The sequence below is a fragment of the Fusarium graminearum genome, chromosome 1, assembly GCF_000240135.3.
Source record: "Fusarium graminearum PH-1 chromosome 1, whole genome shotgun sequence".
NCBI lineage: Eukaryota > Fungi > Ascomycota > Sordariomycetes > Hypocreales > Nectriaceae > Fusarium > Fusarium graminearum.
The window spans coordinates 4866823-4886835 of NC_026474.1; the positions used below are offsets into that span (position 1 = coordinate 4866823).

Sequence of the window (20013 nt, forward strand, 5' to 3'; positions counted from 1 at the left end):
GTGGTGGGGTGTGAGAATAGCGTCCAACTGCCAGCTCAGGATGTAGTGCCCACGTGACTTTAAGAATCGAACCATCTGTGACTGGCCAATTTCTTGGTTCTAACGACTCCACGAAACACCTCAATTGAGCGATTGCGGTCCACGATAACCCTCAATCGCCCTAGAGCCATGTCCTAGGCACCTGGCCACAGCCGAAAATGCAGGCTTTGTGGTCGAGAGCCGGCCGGGCCCATCGCTGCGGTTGCCGCCGCGCCTGCGATGCAGTTGTGAGCACTCTCGGCCGCCGGGTGACAACCGCGACTCGACCACGCAAAGTCGCCATCGCCGATGTCTTTACAGCATGCTACAGTTCCATGTTTGCTACTGCCGCCCTAGTCGACGCCGTAATAAAGGAGGATCGACGACAGGAACTAGATCGACTGTTGGAGGAGACACGGCGGGAATTGGCCCAGCTGCAACTCCAAAACCTCGAGGCGAGCCAGAGTACCACGGAGAACATTTCCCTTGGTCAAATGCACCACTTGTGGGAGTCTATCAAGGATATGCACACGAACCGACCATACATGAAGGAGATCTATAGGCCTGCCACCATCCGAATCGACGAATTTCTCAACCGGGTACAGACCGAACAATACGAATGTCCAGACAAAGCAACGATGGATGCTTACCGACGGACGGACTATGAGAATCTCGAGCAGACCATCGTTCACGAAGAAACAGACGACAGTATCGTTCATAGGAGGCCAATGAACTCCAAGCAGCTCCACAACGCTGGACGTACGGTCAATCACCTTATCCAACAATTACTCAAACGAGCTGCTGCTCACGACAAATCCAACTTGCCCAGCCCCAGCTTTGACGAGGCTGTCAAGTTTGCGGACCAAGTTCCTTCTTACAAGTTTCTTGTGGAGTCCGATTTGGAAATGATGAAGAAGAACCGGGCTACGTTGAATCTTGGCCTCCGCAAGGTTGTTAGCTCATCACTGAATCTCAAAGAAAAGGTCGGCAGAGTGTGCTACAACCTGCTTGTTTCTGCCTACCCGGCTGATATGCACACGTACAACACACTCATTGTGGCTTTTGACAGGCATGGCTACAAGTATTTGGCAGAAGCAGTTGTCAATTCCTTCTACTACTATCGACGACTAAGCCCAACACCATCGACGTTTGTGGCCATTTTGAATCATTACAAAGACTCGGGCAACTACGGCCGGTTCTTGCGTAGTCTTTCGTGTATCACTGGGCTTGATAACAAAACGGGGGCTAAGGTGAGACGCAGGCTAGCAGAAGGGTTTGACTCTTCAAGAAGCAGGCGCAACGGAATCCAGACGTGGACGCAAACGGGTGACTATTTCTGGCAGCACGCGCCACTAAACAAACCTGTTGTCGAGGCTGTTATACACGGTCTTCTTCGTGTAAACCTTATTGATCAAGCCGCCATGTTCTTCGTGTCCTGCATGAAGAATGAGGTCATCCTTGGCACACAAATCATCAAACAGTTGTTTGATGAGTGTATTGCCGCTCTTGACTGGAGGTCTGCCGTGCGTCTGATACAAGGTTTTGCGCATTGTTCCTTTACATGGCCCTCTATGCTGCTCGGCAGGGACCAAGATACAGCCTACCTTATCGGCCGACTACGAGTCTTGCTTGACCTCGCCGGTCTACAAAACTCAACTGGTGAAGTGTCCACGTCAATTCTCGACAACTTGTCAATACCCAATTTCGGATTTCGGAAATTCCTAAGTGATCTGGCAACAGCAGACTCAACTTCCCAGCTCGAGACACAAGACTCGACAACTGGTCTCGTCAGCTCTCCAGGGAGGAGGTTGCTTCAGATTGAAGCCCTATGGAAAGAACAGGATTTTATTGCAAAGACTATACGTTCCATCGAGAGTAAACTGCTCTACCCCGATTTACCTCAAAACTTCCGCGAGTCCATGGCCTCTCATATAGGAAACACTGCAGCGAAGAATGTTGTGGGACTAAATAGAGAGATCATGGAGGTTTTGGTGCGACTTCCCCGTTCAGACAGGGTTGAGAAAGGCCTTGCGGAGTGCAAGATATTCGAAGACGCTTCTGTTGCTTTTTATGAGAACAGCACTTCTGTTCCTCGTTCCAAGAGCAACGTTTCTGGTGCCCTTTCGGACAATAGCATTTTTGAGAAGTTGATGCAATCAAGGTGGACGACGACAGGTGAACAAACAGATACAGAGCTTGCGGTGTCATTGCGAGAGGATGAGCCACAAATACCCTTGACGGGGACGACAGCAAATAAGCGAACGAATCCAGCAGGGCGTAAGCCACTGCGGGCGAGATCAATGAGGCGGACCACATGGTCAGCAACAGATGAGCGGGTGGGATATTCGGAGAGGCCAAGTTTCGGCTAGCTCTGAAAAGCAACGAGCCGCATGTAAACATGAGTGTTTCACTTACATGCATTCCAATGTTTTACTACTGTACTATACGTTACCTACCTAGGTACACACACATACATACATACATACAGGATAGGATAGACACAGCATTTGCATGAAGCATAAAGATATATGAATGGAATTATTTAAATTTTATATACATACCTACGCAGCAAAAGGAGCCCCGCGTTCAAGATTTGAGCAGTTTTTACTATGGACATTGGCTATCATAAGCATTTGTTTCCTCCAACTCCCATGTCAAGGTACTGTACCTCGGTCTCTATACAAATTTGACTAGGCTTGCAGCCAAAGCGCCGCCACTAAGCGTTTCCGTTCGTCATCGTGGGTTATCCCCTGTCATGAGTTGATTGTTGGTGTTGATCGCACAGTAAATTAGCACTCTTGTAAATGGTAACCAACGTGGCGGTCAAACGTCGTTCTCATAGTAAGCTCTCCTTTCAGCTTGCACTGTATCCAAGTAGCGGCGTGATCTGACAGGTTCAAGGGTCGCGATGCGACTTTTCCGAATGGGTGCGCCCTGAATCGTGCCGGCCAGTCACGAGGTCGTACAAGGTCCACGGGGCCAATTGGATTGGCAGGCTCGACCTCGACTAAGGGTCCTCCAAGAAAACGGTAAAGGTACCTGAGAAAGAACAGCCCGGTACTTGCTATGTGTACTTTGAGTTACCCCAAAGACAGGGCAGATGTGCATGTACTACGGTACATTTACTGGGGTTGCTAAACAATGGAATTCTCTCCACTGATGGGGATGCATCGCATCGACAAGTTCATCTCAAGGGCTCCATCGTCCATTGAATCCACGAATGTTGTTTCGGCAAAACAAACAACCTCGTTCTGTTTTTTTGTTTTCCGGGCTTATTTTTAGCAAAAATTGGTTCCCGAGCGGGATCCAGGTCCCAGTACCAGTACCCATAGCATTACATACATATCTCCAGCGGCACCGTCATTGTTCACTCCTTCTCCTTCTTGTTTCTTCCTTTTCTTCTTCTCATTCTTCTACCGCTAGTATCTTTGTCATACCCATCTTTGCGAGAATCGGATTGTCATACCTGATTTGCAAATACGTGAGCTATTGGTTGCTCGCTCTATCGCCACTTGGTTGATTGTTTGCGCAAAGTTGATTTGACGTCACTGGCCCGCGATCGACTATCGTGTCGCATTACACCGCACCTGCAGAACATTGTTGAAAACTCTCTTTTCTCAGTTGACTGGGTGTTGCGATTGTGCGCCAAAGCCAATTTTGTTAACAACTATAAATTGTTTGAGGGGTCGAAACGCGGTGTGCCTCTCTAACTAATTTATCTTTACCACGCTACGGCCGTATCATCCACCGATCTGCTTCCTTCTTTGTTTACCTATCTAGAAGGCGGCGCAGCATGAAATTCGGAAGAAAGTAGGTACTTGCATAATCTATTCTAATAAGGACACTCAACTCACTACTATTTCCCAGTCTACCGCGCAACCAGGTCCCCGAGTGGGCGGCCTCATACATCAACTACAAGGGCCTCAAGAAGCTTGTGAAAGCAGCAGCAGAGAAAGCAAAGAATGGGGAAAAGGTGGATCCTGCAGGTGGGCGGCTTTGAACGACTCTTTGTGTCGCACACTGAGCCTCTCCCCTAACTCTTGACGCAGAATTCTTTTTCGCTCTTGATCGAAATCTCGAAGATGTCGACTTTTTCTACAACAAGAAACTCGCCGAGTTCTGCCGCCGGCTGAACCTTCTCCAAAACCGATATGGACGAACCCCCGATGTTGTCGCTACCCTGGACCAGGATGAAGTCGAAGAAGTCATGGGCGCTCTACTTGAGTTGAGAAGTCAGTTTCGAAACTTGCAATGGTTTGGTGAGATTAACCGCAGAGGTTTTGTCAAGATAACAAAGAAACTCGACAAGAAAGTCCCAGATCTTGTCACTCAGCGTCCCTACATCACAACAAAGGTCGACGTCAAGCCTTTCGCAAAGGAAGCAAACACAGCGAGACTTCTTAATGAGATCAACAGGTGGATGTCTGTGCTTTCAGAAGCCCAGACATTTAACGATACCATGTCTGAACATTCAACCCGCTCTCTGGGCCGAGCTTCAGCCAAAGGCATGCTGAGCTTACCCCAAGCTCAACTGGATGCGCTTGACCAAGCTGTGCGTAACGACGATGCTCTTGCTCTCGAGGACGGTCTTAAGGAATGCAACGCTATTGAGGAAGGCGCCCATCCACTTCTATTGGGTCTTCTCCAACGGTCAATCTCTGCGCGCTCCAAGACATGCATCTCTTTTCTCGTTTCCAATACCAAGACTCTTGATGAGCCAGATGATATCAACAGTCGCAACTGCATTCACCGCCTAGTCATTCACATTGGACGCACAAAAGCCACCAACGGTGAGCAAGATTCAAAGTCTCGTCCCGTACCTGCAGGCTCGCAGTTCAGCAACAGGCATCTCGAACCGGGCTTAACTACCTCGAAGGCTGCCACGGCGTTGAATCAGAACGAGGCTCTGCTCTTGAACAAGGATGACGAGGCGGTTCAGCTTTTCATATTCCTGCTCGAGCAGCTACGTCCGGAACAGAGGATTACGCTCAAGAGCCGTGATTCCTTCGGTCGTATGCCACTTCATTACGCGGCTCAGTTCGGCATTGTAGTGATATGCCAGATAATCATGTCCAAAATGCAAGAATGGGGCCAGTTCCATGTCAAGGATGGTATTGACACACCTGAGTGGCAGGACAATGATGGATATGCGCCCCTTCACCTCAGTGTTGTCGGAGGCCATCCTCTAACCACCCGAGCACTCTTGCAGGGCGAAAACTGGGAAGGATGCAGCAAAGGCAAGGCTGATATACGAAAGTCCATCGCTAAATCAGGTGCTGTTTTGGCCATTGCTACAAAGTCAAACTACAGCGTCATTGTGCAGCTCTTGATAGAAGCTGGCGTTGATATCAACTGGAAGGACAAGACTGGCGAGACTGCGCTTCATGTTGCCGCTCGGTTCGGGCATGTCGAATGCGCCCAGATCATCCTCAAGGGAACCCAAGATCAAAAAGTAGACCTTGAGGCTACAGAGAGTACTTACTCCTGGACCCCCCTTCATGTCGCTGCTGTCGACGGCAGATTCAGCGTGGCAGAGCTTCTGGTTGAAGCTGGGGCAGATATTACACGTCTCGACTCGTCGGGATGGACTGCACGGGAACATGCTGCGCTGCGAGGCCATATGGATATTGCACGACTGCTTGAAACCGACGCCCTCGAGGCTGAGTCTCCCCCAGTGAGACCAGTTGACACGCTGCAGCCAACACCCTCGGATATGTCATCTATCGATGAACGACGCTCGAATGGTAACGGAGCCAACAATGTCTCGCGCTCCCAGGATGCCATCAAGAGTTTTGGACATCGATATCTTACCAACGAGAGTCTCGTTCTTGTTAGTCTAGGGTCCATGGACATGCGAAAGAACGTCGAGCCAGTCAGCTTGGACCGCGTTCCACTCACTGAAGCTCATAACACGCAACTCGACACTGCTCTATCCATTGTTGTGTCTGCTACGGGTGCTCATGGCGAACCCACCATCATCGATCTCCCAGTGCATGATAGCATCTCGACTGAGCCCATCGTCTTTATGACATCGGAGGCAGAAAAGGTGAAGCTCCTTTTCGATATTGTTCCAACATACTCTGGCAACGACAAGAACAAGGTTGGACGTGCTGTTGCCCTCCTCTCTTCTGTGAAACCAACACTAGGTTCTCGCCGTATGAACTTACAAGGAGACGTCTGTGTTCCCATCATGTCAAGTAACTTCGATGTCATTGGAACCGTCAACTTCAACTTCTTGGTCATCACTCCGTTCCACCATCCCAACATGGAAGTCACCTCGCGACAGACATATTGGAAGAAATTGGAGTCTACCATGCTAATTGGTCATCGAGGGCTCGGCAAGAATCTGACGAGCAACAAGTCCCTCCAGCTGGGAGAGAATACGCTGCCGTCTTTCATCGCAGCGGCTAACCTCGGAGCTCATTACGTCGAGTTCGATGTTCAACTGACCAAAGATCACGTCCCCGTTATTTACCATGACTTTCTTGTCAGTGAGACAGGCATTGATGCCCCTGTTCATACTTTAACATTAGAGCAATTTCTACACATCAACTCGGACAAGAGTCGAGACTCGCAACAGCAAGCGAAGAAGAAACCTCCTCACTCAGGAGTACCTGGCGATTTCCGAGCGCGCAGTAACAGTGTGGCACCGAAACGCTCGCAATCGATGGGATTTGCTGGCAGCGGGCCTGACGACTTGGATGAACGCATGAAGCACACAAAAGACTTCAAAGAGCAGGGCTTCAAGGGTAACACGAGAGGAAACTTTATCCAGGCCCCCTTTGCCACCCTGGAGGATCTCTTCCGGGAACTACCCGAACATGTTGGCTTCAACATTGAGATGAAATACCCTATGCTACACGAGAGTGAGGAGCACGAGATGGACACGTACGCAGTTGAGCTCAACTCTTTCTGCGATACTGTCCTCTCCAAGGTCTACGATCTTTCTGGGGAACGTCACATTATTTTCAGCTCTTTTAACCCAGACATCTGCCTGTGTCTGAGCTACAAGCAGCCTTCCATCCCTATCCTCTTCCTGACAGACGCAGGCTGTTGTGATGTCTGTGACATTCGGGCTTCGTCTCTTCAGGAAGCTATTCGTTTCGCGAGTCGCTGGAACCTCTTGGGTATCGTTGCCGCTGCGGAGCCTTTCATCAACAGCCCCCGGTTGATCAAGATTGTAAAGGAGAACGGTATTGTATGCTTCAGCTACGGTGTGCTAAACAACGATCCTATCATGGTCCAGGTAAGTTTTTGTGAATATGATAGAAACAAGGTGAATTCGCTGACATTTGTCATAGCGTCAGGTCAAACAGGGCATCGACGCTGTCATTGTTGACAGTGTCCTCGCCATCAGAAAGGGATTGACAAACGGAGAGACGCCTGCCGAGCTTACAAACGGAGAGGCTGAAACAAATGGCACTCTCAAATCAACCCACGCGCTCAAGGAGAAGTTGGAGGAATTGACAGTCAATGGTGCGGGTCCTTGAGAATAACTGGGTTCGTGGTGACCTATACCGGGCGGGCTGGAGCGATCATGAGCCTGATTTTGACACTTGACTCACGCAGATAGACTTGCCCAGACGTTTCGGCAGTAAGAATAGACAACATCTATGATGAGGATATGACACGGACATGTTCAGTATCAGGGTCAGCGAGTGGCATTTAACGCTGTTGATTCGTCTACCGGGATAGCACCATGTTGGTGATCACGATTATGTGACTCTGATCATTACATAACGTGCTTCATATGCAGTGAGGGTAGTATTGTGATCAAAACGGTTCAAACACCACAACCGCTCCTTTGATAAGGATGGTTGCAACCGATGAGCGAGCGTTCTAGTCGTCGTACGATTCTGCAGTCCCATAAAGCCATGTCTCAAAACAAGCCTATCGAGCTACAGTTAGAACGAGATCTACAGCTGTGCCGCATTCTTGGGAAATGTTGCAAGGACCGGGGCATAACGCCAGGATACGTACGGGTACTTGCCGTGGTGATCTTCAAGGTTTCCCTCTACTACTGGGGGGGGCTGTGCATGTTTCGAAGGCAGGGAGTACGAGGCGGAAATAGTCAACCGACCGTTCCAAGCCATAGCCTAGAGGTCAAGTGTCTTGTGCCATGCTGGGATGCACGGGGTCACCGTTTGCTAGCCTAGCAACATCCGGAAAGGGAAACGGGGGTCCCCTCCTAGTACGGCTTTGTTTCAACCGTCTACCCGATACCGTTTATGAACGAGAATTGTCGTTTATGTCTCGGCGGTATTGACAAGCAGAAGACATGTCTCAGTACTTGCTTACCTTGTTGTGAGAGCGTTGGCTTGGTCCTCGCCCAGAAAGAGCGTGATGGCGGCTGGGCATGTCGCATAGCAAGGCGAGGACAACCGATAAACCATGACTTGCTCGCTTCAGTCAGTCAGCCAACTAACTACATCAGTGATAGCCTGTATAATCGCATGCCACCAACTAGCCATTGAGATATGTCTCTTGAGGTTCCTCTTCCGTAATCCTGGCCAACTCTTGTTGGGGGTCCCAGTCCGAGTAAATGGAATCAGAAAACCTGCTTAAATTGAAGGCATTGTTCATGACGATCCTTTGGATTGGCTGTGCAACTGCCGATTATTATCATGGGGGAAAAAAGAAACCAGAGTTGATAGAAAACCGGGAAAGTCGCATCCCGGTGATTGACAAGTCAAACTGTCAAATGCGGGAGATTGTGACATGATCGCCCTCTGGTGGGGTCCAGTTGGATAATTGGCAGCTGAAGACAAAAACTAAAACTCGCGATGTAACTTTGGAGAGACCACTTCTTGAACTATAATGCCATAACCGACAGCTCAATTGGTGGCTTCTCATGATGTTTGATTCAGACGTGTGTTACTCAGCAACAACAGTAGCTCTCCTGTCCTCCCCCCAGTCAAACAGAAAGGCCATTGCGTTGGTTTGAATTACCTTTCCTGATAGCGGACTGCTTGTTGATGGGACGGATGTTGTAGTGTGGGTCTAAAAGATATTGATTGACAAGGAAACCCCGGGTTGACAAAGATGAATATCAACTTTGACATGTAAGCAAGGTACAGGACAGGAGACAGAGTAGAGTGAGGTTTGCGAGGCGGCCAGGTCCTCGTGCAATAGGCGAGAGCCGTTGTGCATGATAAACACCGACATGACGGTCAGCACAAAGGGTCACTAACCACAAGCTGCCTAATACACACTATGCGATGCGACACAAGGGATGTCCATTGAGAGATCCACGTCCAGGATGTGCTGCACACATTGGTAGAATTGCAACCTTCAGGGTATGCATTATGGCGGGCGTGTAGTGGAGGGCGGGAAATGACGCCTCGTGTCTTGATGAATTAAATTCAACGAAGCAAGCAGGCTCGGTGTTATTCGTTTTTTTCTTTTTCCTTTCCCCTCGCTCTCAATGCCCATTCTCAGCATGTCTGAAGCTCTCGTATTGGGATACCCATGCACTTACTGTTGGCATTCCATGGTAAGCTGCTAAGATCCGGGGCACGCCAGGGCAAGGTTTGTCAGATGTCACATTTTGTGGGGTAGTTGAGGTGTGAAACCTGGGCATTCATTGTAAAGACAAGGTCGAGAAACCACAAAATTAAATGCGGAGTGGTATGCGAGCACCTGGTTTAATTGAGTCATGCCGCTGACGCGAATCGAGGGTGGCTATCAATCAATAAACAAGCGGTAGACCAGGTGGTAAGAATTGAGGCTCGCTAGGGCTGGCCGAGGCTGTCCATATAACAGGAAACCATGCCTATATGTATCATGAGGTGGAGTTTTAAAGACACCACATATGATAAGGCTCGCAAAGGCTGAGCACATTTTCAAGGCCTTTGGGCAGTAATTGATTGCTTTGTATCGCACAGATCGGCAATAGTTACTGCCTGGTGAATCCCCTAGTTCATGGTGGTAGTGTTCTGCATGGGCCGTTTGTAGATGCTAGGGATCTTTTGAAAATTTGGGTAATCTTCAAAGCACCACGGACTCTCTGTCCTTAGTAAATCCGTGTAAATGTGTCGTGAAGCAACGTGGCATTCTTTTATTCACATGATTTGCTGGCCAATGGCGTGTATAAAACACTTAACTCCCATGGTTCGTGCTGCAATATTTGCTTTGGCGTATTCAAATAAAGTAGATGACGTGACTGGAATTTCGTCATGGCACGGTGCCATTGAGCTGCCCATGAAACGAATAACCGGCTGGCGAGCTTACTGCAGAATGTCAGCCTCATGGCAATAAGCGTCAACGGCAGAAGCAAAAATCAACTCGTTCTAGGGAGTACCGTTGGCACTACTGCGGTGCCGTTGCCGTTGGCAAACTCAATACTAGCATTCCCTTCGCCCGTTTCTATTTGGCAGTTAGCAGATCGTCAAGCGTGCAGCATGTTCCATCCTTATTAGTGATAGTAACATGTCAACCGATCCACGTCTCGTAGATACACACATTCAGACCCAGACATGGTCCTGGACTCATGGTGCGAGACGAAGCCTTGGTGGGGGCTCTGGTTATCAGCTGAGACTTGGACAAGAAGGAGCCTTCCCAACCATCTCAACCACTCCATGACTCGCTGCACCTGAATCAGCTTGGTTTGCAAGGGTAGAGCGTAATGTTTTCCGCTCAAAGGGCCCCGACACTTGTTTGGACTTGTGGGCTCAATTTTGCTCATCTCACCACAGCAAAACAGAGATCCATCAAGGTTGACAGGAAACAAAGAATGCATTCCCGCGGATCAAACAAACCGTATTCAGCGAAATTTGATTAGCCCAGTCTTCGACTGCCATACCCGTGTTGTGGACATGATGGAGCTTCTCTTTGCAACTACTTCGACGTCGCGTCACGATGAATATTTAGCCCACAATATCTTCAGATGTAATCTAAAGGATTGGTTAACAGCAGGTAATGGTTAGGTCGACATCATGGATCCATCATCAGAATTGGTTTGTTGATTAACGCCGACGATATTGATGAACCGCTCTGGTCGCCGTACCTTACCTACCGATGTCCCCACGTCAGGGCCATGCAGCTGCCGGTAGTGCCGTAGAGCAGAAAAGTCTGTAAAAGCAGAAGAAAAAGGATCCAGTGTTTTCCCATTTGAAGCTCTAGCAGACTAGTAGGTATCCTCCGACACGAGTGTATGTGGTAGTGTAGGACCTCCCACAGCACCAGTCGGTTGGTGCTGTGACGGTCCGCTCCGCCACTTTGAATTGTTCCATCGTAGAACATTCTGCGGTACTGGCGCCGGCCGCTTTGAACCTGCCATGTTCTAGTTATTCCCAAGCTCAATTTGGTGAACAGGCCCCAGTCACTATGTCTTAGTGTGTTTTCTTTTGTTCCCCTGACTCGAGTTATCTTGTGCTGCGAGTCTCCGAAGTACCTGGGGCATATATGTGATTCGCTATAAGGATCAGGTCGGCCTTGTATGGTAATGAAACGACAAGAGTAGTAACTTTTATTACCTTGTTCCGAGGTCACCGGTCGGGAACCTTTCTTGTTCCAGAGCACCCATGTGGTATTCCAACGGTAAGAAGGCTCAAAACCATGCCCACGCGATGAGCACTGCCGACATTGGCCTTGCTACACATACGTGCGTCAGTTATTCAACGGCAGTTGCTACTTGTTCCTGCGCCAGAGCTGCTTTGATTGCGCACTAGTAACGGCACTTGGATACCTGTGTAGGAAGGAGCTTGACTTCCGAGTTGGAGCCCAGGCGAGCAGAAGCCCTGCACGATATGAAGGTAATTTTGTTATCGAATTTACATCAAAGGAAGGCCCTATGTGCTTGGTGAATTGTTGATCAAACATGATCCGGCAGTTGCCCTGTATGTTCCATTGGCTGTGAGGCTGCGATGTCGTAAAAACATCGTCCAGCATTCAGCCTGACAAGGGCAGCTCTGAAGCCTGGTGGTACAAGCCGGCAGTCATACATAAAGATTTTCGACAAGGGCCTGAAACATTTGCCGATCCCAAGGATGGTGCCCCCTGGTGCAGATGCAACCCCCCAGCCTGATTGGATGATACCCGAAAGAGACCTAGCTTGCGAGCTGGTGTTACATTCATGACTGTATTCGGCTTATGGCTTTTGGCTTATGATTTCTGGTTGCAAGTGGAAGATCATCCGAATCACATCAGGCCTTTCGAAGAGCCGAAGCCCAGAATGTCGCCCCGCCTGTCAGTTCGGTAAGGACCGCTAGTTCCAGCTGAAACCCTGCCGTAACAAGGAATGTCCCGGCGAGCAGACTTTAGGCACAGCCAAGTTATAGCAATGTCGCTCTCAATGAAGACGAGAATCGCTAGAGCAGGGTTGAGGACCAGATAGAACAAAGCATCGCATGATACTTCCTATCCTTGTCGATATTGGTACAGGACTTTGCTGTACGCCGTCATCCCAATAATTGGCCTGTTTTTAATCGCGTTACCAGTCCGGGGCCAATTCCCAAGGTAATGATCGGCAATCGAGTGCCGCCGGTGTAATTATGTCATTGATGAATGGCAGTAAAAGTCTCCCGAGGTCAACTCTCAATCAAACTCGTCAATGTTTGTTTGAAGATGTGCTATCTCCACATTTAAATCAACTGGCTACAGCTCGTAAAGGCAAGTCAATCGCTGCCGAAGCCAAGAAGCCCTTGCTCGCTTGGCAGGAGAGTAGCTGGCTATTCAGAATAGACTCATTTGTTTTAGTAGAGATAGGGGTCCCGGGGGGTAAGAAAACAAGGGCAGCCTGGCCACAGAGCATTACCCTAGTTTTTTTTCCCCCGGGGGTTATAGCCTATGTTGTGATCCGCTGGCGGACCTCATAGCCCGGACAGGACGAGTCATGTCGGGACAGATTCCATGGCCGTTCCGCAATTTTACTAACGTAGAAACATCAAGATCGAGATCGTTGAAGAAACACAATCAATGCTTCTTCCTAGTGTCGGCCAGGGGTAATTAGCCCAAGCTAGTAGCTTCAACTGAGCACGGTGTCTGCAATGCAGTGGCTTTGACGTCCTGGTCTCCAGGAAACCTGAGACGATTTAGAACGAGTGGCCCGTGCCTTACCAGTCGTTGTTCGTAGCTGTCTAACAGTAAATTAGTACTATGTAAGTGAGCGTTGGACAACGATATTACTTTAGAGGCGTGACAAATACTTGAACCCTGAATCATGGAATCTGCATGAATATATCACAATACAGGCTCTGGCCGAGCCTTCGCGGCTGGCGAGGCGTCGACATCACAGGCGATGGGGTCCATGAAATGGTAAGCTGTATTGTCATCGTTCTCCTTATACCTTGGAGGCGAACAGAACCACCCGTCCAAAAGTCCTGATTGGCGTGACCGCTTATGTGGCACGTGGCTAACAATGCTAAATTGACGGTTGTTTTGAAATGGTCTCAGTCCTCTTAGATCAGTTCATGAGCTGAAGTCTGGAGCTTGCAGGGCTGGGATTTGACGCAAACTGGTTAAGGGAGGACAGAAAATATGAGTCGTTGGCGGGTCTCATGTATTCTGACACCCAGAGGGTGCCTCGGTTGTATGGTGCTTCGACTTGTTTCTAATATTTCAGGTCCTGACCTGCAAACAATGCTGCGCGTTTCGTGATATGCACAGTGGTATGGATCGACGTGAGATGCGAGATGCACGTTTGGTCTGTGCCCGCTCACTGGGTGTGTTGAATCCACGTGGTGTATCAATAGGTAGGTAGGTATATTGTTTACTGATTGACGCATTTCCAACTCGATAGGGGCACATACAATGATGACAATGAGAACAGGTTGCTTGCTTTTGCTAGTGACGGGGTTGCAGGCTGAAGACTGAGCAGCGCCTGTCTACCTGACACAGATAACAAACGTGACCCTCAAGTTACTAAGTTTGGCAAGAAAGAGTCGGTGTCTGGTTGCTCCTCCTTCCTTGTACTCCAAGAGCCATGGTTGGGCCTGAATCCAAAGGCAGGTGCGACTCAACAATCACGCTTAGGTGAGTGTGCAATTTTAGAAGAGAAGGCTACTGCCCATTTGATCTGAATTACCTGTGCCACGACTTTTATTTTCGTCCGTTCTATGCCGCAATGTCCATATCCTTATTGGCACGGGCAGAGATACCGTTCCGCGAGGAAGACGAAGTACAACTCACGGACGCTCAGCACAGCACCATGCATTGCAAATCAATTCAACGTTTGTCAGAGCGTCCCGCTCATCCCACGCTTATCGGAAGAAGGAGATCTCAGTAACAGACTCACCAATGCCGTGCGTTAGTAGGTGGTGAGGTTGTGTGTTTCAGAGTCAATTTGGTGACGGTTGAATTGAGAGACTAGCAACAAGCCACACGACTGAATTAGCACCTCTTAACTCAGGTACCCTAAGGTACAGGCACCGACATTCCTTTAACTGAAACTACTAACCAAAGTTATTAATATCAGCTCACTTCAAACCCGTCTGCCGTGAACAAGCGCTCAAAACAAGATGAAGGGTCTGAAGTTGGGTTACTATGCAGACCGGCTTATCACCACCAACTACGACTAGTCATGCATTTACATGCTCAATGCAAAACGGATCTCCACGAGACCTTGATTCCGACCTTGATCGGCTTGTCGCCTCTAAATGATTACTCCCTCCAATACAGAGTACGTACATGCAAATTGCAGTATCGTTTTCTCTAGGTATTTTTCAGTGATCCCACCTGGCAGTCAAGTATTTGGATACCACCTTGAGTCGTGTTGGACAGGCAGACCCTGGACTAGCGCGGTGAGTATGCATTGGCCCATCCCCGTAGTACAGCAGCCAGCATCATCGAGCTCAAGACAAGGAACGGCGCTGACAATGTCTCGGATTGTGCAGGATCTCGAGCACTCATGCAGGTTCCAATAGGACATTGTTTGGAGGCGGTGAGACGCGCATCATGAAATCATGGAGCTCAATGGAGTAAGCGACCCAGGGTGTTTTATTGTGTTTTACTTTTTTCTTCAGACTTCGCAACCGTTACATTGGGCGATCAGCCATTCAGGGTTATCCTTCGCAAATCTCGCAGGGAGATGCTTGCCGCCAGTGATCTTCGCGGGCATCCAGGGTGACCCCCACTATTTCGTTTCGAATGTAACGCAGCACAGAAGTTCCCAGGCGGAAACAATCTCGGCCGAGGCAGAGCTATGGCAAAATGAGACCAGGAGTAGGGAAAGGGACAGGAGATAGACCAGGGTTCCCGAGTGCAACTCTGCGAGCCTCACGGTGCCATACGGATGATCAGCGCGTGCCTTCCCCGGCTTAAACCTGGAATAATAACCAGAGAAACGACTCAGTGTTGGTTGTGCAGAACTCTATATCCGCAATACAAGCCGACTGGACAACCTTGTGTGGGGATCAAAGATACATATGCAACCGTAGCCAGCCTCCCACCGAATCCTAAACTCTAATCGCAAATCATTAACCCAAAGAGGGAATCGTCATTCAACTTATTAGTTGTAGGTTAGGACAGTGTTGGCAATCATTATCCGTCATTGTGGTAACTCGGAGATATTTGTAACACGTAGTATGAGCCATGTGGAGAGATGCGAGAGTTATAACACTACAGGAATAATGATTCTTTTATTTATTTTACGTTTAACAATGCCTCATTAACTTTTGAGCTTTCTGATGTACTGCTTCATTGCAATAATGACATAGTTCTAAACACAAATCAAGGAGAACCGCTAAGTTTTGTTTTGGACCCTTGTTTCCACTGTTACGACATGGCTCTGTCACAGAAGTGGCGCGTGTATATGAAAAAGCCTTCATTCAAGCCAACAAAACATCAGGTCCAAGTATGATGACTTCATTTAAAGCGAGTTCAACCGTACTTGGCCCAATCATGTTAACACAAGCTAGAAAATCTCAACCGGCTCTTTATCAATGCTGTCCAGAAACACTAGCACTTGTAAACTCGCTGTATTAATGCTACCTAGTGTGTTAACCTAGACCATAGCCCTGGCGTCAGGGGATTGAACAAGGCGGTGCGTGCCTGGTCAGCGGATCAACCGAGACTAGATAGACTCTAACAGCCACGTGATGGATGCAGATGTAGATGCAGATACTTATCCGTACACAGGAGATGAGTACTCTTTATTCTGGGTCCGTTGCGGATCATTTGATGGTGTGCTTGCGAGAGTAAAGGGTTGCATTGATGATTTTCCATCAACAGCCGCCTCAGCCCTGGATAAGAACAAGAGTCACACATACGTACAGGCGACAGGTCAGCTGTCCAAACCCTGCTGCGTGTCAATGGACACAATGGGTACTGTAACTTCTGTTAAATCTTGGCCCCCTCTCCCCTAGGGATCGACGCCTTTGTTCAATCTCCAGTTGCTTGCTGAGCGATGTGGAGAAGCCGGTTGAAACGTTGGGGTCTCACGTTGATTCCGCAAATCAACATCAACGAACCCACTTGAGAATCGAGCTCAAGGATAGTGCAGCATCTAATCTTATTGCCTGCCGAGTCTCTTACAGAACTGAGTGACTTGTGGCGAGGTAAGAGCCAAAATTCTGACAAGAGATTGCAGTCACTAGTCAACGTGTGTGGTCTGGTACTTGTGCATTAATATCGATATCAAAATAAATAAGAGGCTGTAGGGCTTGGTCTATTTTGATGCGTCTTAGGATGTGTGAGGTACGTACCTATCTGCTTCCTCACCGGGACGGGGATAATTCATAGGAGCCCGATTGAGGCCCCTGTTATTCTCTTACCTTGAACCCCGGAGCATGGGGCAGGGTAGAGCGTGTAGAGCAGGGAGATAGGCTGTCAATGGTCATAGCTTGGAGTCCAAGACAAGGGTCAACGTCCACCGTAACAACAGCCAAGTCAGGAACGGCATGGGCAATCGGTAAGGATCGACAAGGGTTCTAACTGTGGGCGGTGGAGTAGAGATCTTGGTACTCCGTAATGTTGGGTACCTACCTACAGTACCTAGCCACTCTGTGATAGGTAGTATGCGGCTTGACTGGCACCTGGTCATCCATTACAGGAAACAAGGGACGCCTACAGCACGTCATGGTTCCTCATCAATTTAATGCGACGCCAATAGTGCGTTGAGGAGACGCCCGAAGAATGCCACAGAAGCAATTACTCAACTCGAGGAAAGATTAAGAGTCTGCGCAGCTGTTCCAAACACTTGTAAATGTTGTTATATCCTGTATCACCGTTCTTGAAAGACATTGCCTCTTTCGGATTATTGTCAAACTCATCCGAACCAAAACCGGACGTAACGCGACTGTTGAGGTTCGGCACGAGCCTTAGCCCGTGCTGGTGAAGTGCTGGTGCTGGTGCTGGTGCTGGTGTTGGTTCGCGGGCAGTGACCTCTTAATTCCATGGCGTGAACCCCGCCGTTTATTTAGTTGCACTCCCGTATCCTTCAACGTTCGACATGCCGCCCAAACATATAAGTTGTATCGCCGCCGTGAGCCGTGAAATTTGGATCCAAGTTGTTTAGTGGCTGTGACTTGTCTGAATATGTATAAATAACGGCCATAACGAGCTCGGCAAGTAACTTGTCGCAATGGTTTGTAGGTGTTGGGCGATAGTGTCGTTGGTGAAGCATTGGAGGAATTCGTGGCGGGGCAGACGTAACATATGGGAACCCCTGTTCTCTCTACGACAGCCGGCTGGTGCTGATACCCTTGCTCTCGCATCAGATAAGAGGCTGTACAGAGTATAGCTAATTGAGAGGGCGATGAGCAATCCGTAAGCAGGTTGGCAGCCCATGTTGCTCTCTCTGGAAGTTATGCAGACGGTATAAATTAGCTTCGGTAGTAAAACTTCCGAGTTATGTAAACCCCACCAGCAATGTCTGTGATCGGCAGGCATTGCGCTGTAGAGGCTACAGGCGGCAGGTACTGCTGGGTGGTTTGGCCAGCACCTGCCCAGCCTTCCACTAAGGTGCGGATAGACGGGCATCATAGGTCGCAGTCAAGACCCACTCTGATGCCCGGCGAGCTGGTCCAATCCTGTTCTTCTTTCCATGTCCATGTCTATCATCCAAAAAAGAAACGGTAGTATGGAGCTCATGGGCACTTGATGTTACACCTGCGGTAAGCATTAATCGGCATGATGCTTGAGCTTTACTAATTCATCATATGGCTGGAAAAACCTGGCTAGATGCAGAACCCGTACCAAACAGCAGCATCGTTTCCACCGTTGTCAACAGCAAGAACTTACTCCCTCCACTGAAGTCTATGGACCCAGCGGGCTGAATCAGACCCCAGTCGCGGCGCTCCCCAAAGCCAAGCCAACGCCCTGAGCCCCCAGTCTCTCGCTCTCAATGGAATTGCAGACGCAGACGCAGTTTTAGGTGAGCCCCCGCCAGTCCGCCAGCCCGTGAGCCCGTCAGGTCCACAAGATAGATTGTGGTGTCTGCGTGCCAGGTGCCAGGCGTGCCATGGCTTGGCTTGGCTTGGTCGGTCCACTTTGGATCTCCGTCTCCAAGCACATCCATCCACCCAATCTTGGAACCTGCGATACTAGGGTACTCATCCTTTTCCCTCAAACAATACCTCATCTGGCACCTGAGGTGTAACAACAAAAATAGCTGTTACAGATTGAGCGGCTCTCGGCTCTTGCCGGAGATGCCGCGTTTTGCTATTTTGAAGGCAGTTTCAACTTTTGACATTGGTTCCCTCTTAAGCCAAGCCCAACTTATTAGCTTGTGGATGTGGTGGTTGTGGCTGTCCCCTCTTTCTCCGTCAACCTGGGTTTCCCAGGTCTCTGGCGCACTACTGACCATCTGAACATTGGGTCTAGGTCCAGTATCGTCTGTATTTCCTGTGAACCCTGATCCAAGGGTTCTCGAGAGAAACAAGCTTACTAGCGTTGGGCCACTTCATGCAGCTGGTCAGTCAGTCGGTCAATGGCGGCATCATAAAGCAGTCAATATTCTATTCTGTGTGCATTTTGGAGGGATCTGCCATCCACATCCATCATCCATCCCTTGCTTTAGCACATCAGGACTCAACGCCATCAACTGGATTAGACAGACATCCATCACTGATTAGACTCGTCGGCTTGTGTGCCCCTTGTCCCCGTCCCCGTCGGCGGGTTGGTTTAACGTCCTGGAATATGCAGTGTGTATTTAAGTGCGTACCAGAATTTATTTCCCTCCCCCTCCAAAAAGCCTCTCCAACCTCGACAGGGTTAGTGTGGTCAATTCTTTAGAAAGACCATCCAATCATCGTATAAGAAAAGGCTTGGAGCATGGGGCTGCAATTATACTTACCTCCCTGACGGCAAGTCTCTCTACGTTAGTGCTCAGTGATGAACGCAGTGGCAGTACAGCGCACTGAGCGTAGTGAAGCAGTTAGCAGTGAAACCATGCAACAGAGGTTTAGCTGGCTACTAAACGTCCATAAGTACCTTTTGTATTTCCCATCCACACTAGTGATGTATCTTGGCCCGCGCTGCATCACTAATTCGGATAATAATTGTCCTCTGTGTACTTGGTCAATGCCTTTCAGAGTCTATAGTTGGTAATAGTTTCGCCTTGAGTCTTGACGCACTTTTAACCCACTTCCCACAGGCAAAGCAGCTACCTAGCTGACTAGCTGCTGCATGCCGCCATCAACGCAAGCCCAAGGTGGTTTAGTTGGGCAGTTGGAGACGTTGTGCTCGGTATACGACCCGAGCGAGTCTCGTCTGAGTCTGTGATTACTTGTTAGTGGCAGCCCTCGTCTCTGTTTTGCCTTACCTTTCCTTTGCCTTGCCTTGCCTTGCCCTGCCTTTATCGTCCCCTGGCCTAATTGATTGACCCTTGATGGATGCGTCTCTTCATCTCCCTCTCCAACAGCCTCCCTCCACTTCCTCTTCTCTTTACTTGACGTGTCGTCACGCTTTCTCACCCTTGGCTCACTCCCCATTCCCCATCTTAACTCTTTCTCAATTTCCTCTTGTGGTATTCACACCCCCCGTCACTTGTTGCCGGACACGACCCACTGAAGCCCGCTGTTGCAGGGCAAGGATCCCTTGACTTCTTTGATCTCCTGC

The 20013-nt window shown here is 49.2% G+C and overlaps 4 protein-coding genes across 4 annotated transcripts; 3 read left to right on the forward strand and 1 right to left on the reverse strand.

Moving 5' to 3' along the window:
- Window positions 1-197: 197 nt before the first annotated feature.
- Window positions 198-2387, forward strand: FGSG_01472 (uncharacterized protein; the record flags this gene model as incomplete). Its single annotated transcript, XM_011318977.1, has 1 exon — window positions 198-2387. One exon carries the CDS (start codon window positions 198-200, stop codon window positions 2385-2387), a length of 2190 nt encoding a protein of 729 aa, XP_011317279.1.
- A 1057-nt stretch (window positions 2388-3444) lies between these two features.
- Window positions 3445-7639, forward strand: FGSG_01473 (uncharacterized protein). The gene is made up of 3 exons (XM_011318978.1): window positions 3445-3828; window positions 3886-7264; window positions 7320-7639. The coding sequence occupies exons 2-3, from the start codon at window positions 4226-4228 to the stop codon at window positions 7506-7508; spliced, it is 3228 nt and encodes a 1075-aa protein (XP_011317280.1). The 5' UTR covers window positions 3445-3828; window positions 3886-4225; the 3' UTR covers window positions 7509-7639.
- Window positions 7640-11540: 3901 nt separating this feature from the next.
- FGSG_01474 (uncharacterized protein) lies at window positions 11541-12043 on the forward strand (the record flags this gene model as incomplete). The annotated part of the gene is made up of 4 exons (XM_011318979.1): window positions 11541-11620; window positions 11713-11771; window positions 11801-11855; window positions 11905-12043. The coding sequence occupies 4 exons, from the start codon at window positions 11541-11543 to the stop codon at window positions 12041-12043; spliced, it is 333 nt and encodes a 110-aa protein (XP_011317281.1).
- Window positions 12044-19562: 7519 nt separating this feature from the next.
- FGSG_11960 (uncharacterized protein) lies at window positions 19563-19886 on the reverse strand (the record flags this gene model as incomplete). The annotated part of the gene is made up of 1 exon (XM_011318980.1): window positions 19563-19886. The coding sequence occupies one exon, from the start codon at window positions 19884-19886 to the stop codon at window positions 19563-19565; it is 324 nt and encodes a 107-aa protein (XP_011317282.1).
- Window positions 19887-20013: the final 127 nt, after the last annotated feature.

Coding starts and splice junctions, on each gene's coding strand:
- FGSG_01473 (XM_011318978.1), top strand. CDS start 4,226: ATGGGCGCTCTACTTGAGTTGAGAAGTCAGTTTCGAAACTTGCAATGG. Junction 7,265..7,319: donor ACGATCCTATCATGGTCCAG/GTAAGTTTTTGT, acceptor CATTTGTCATAG/CGTCAGGTCAAACAGGGCAT.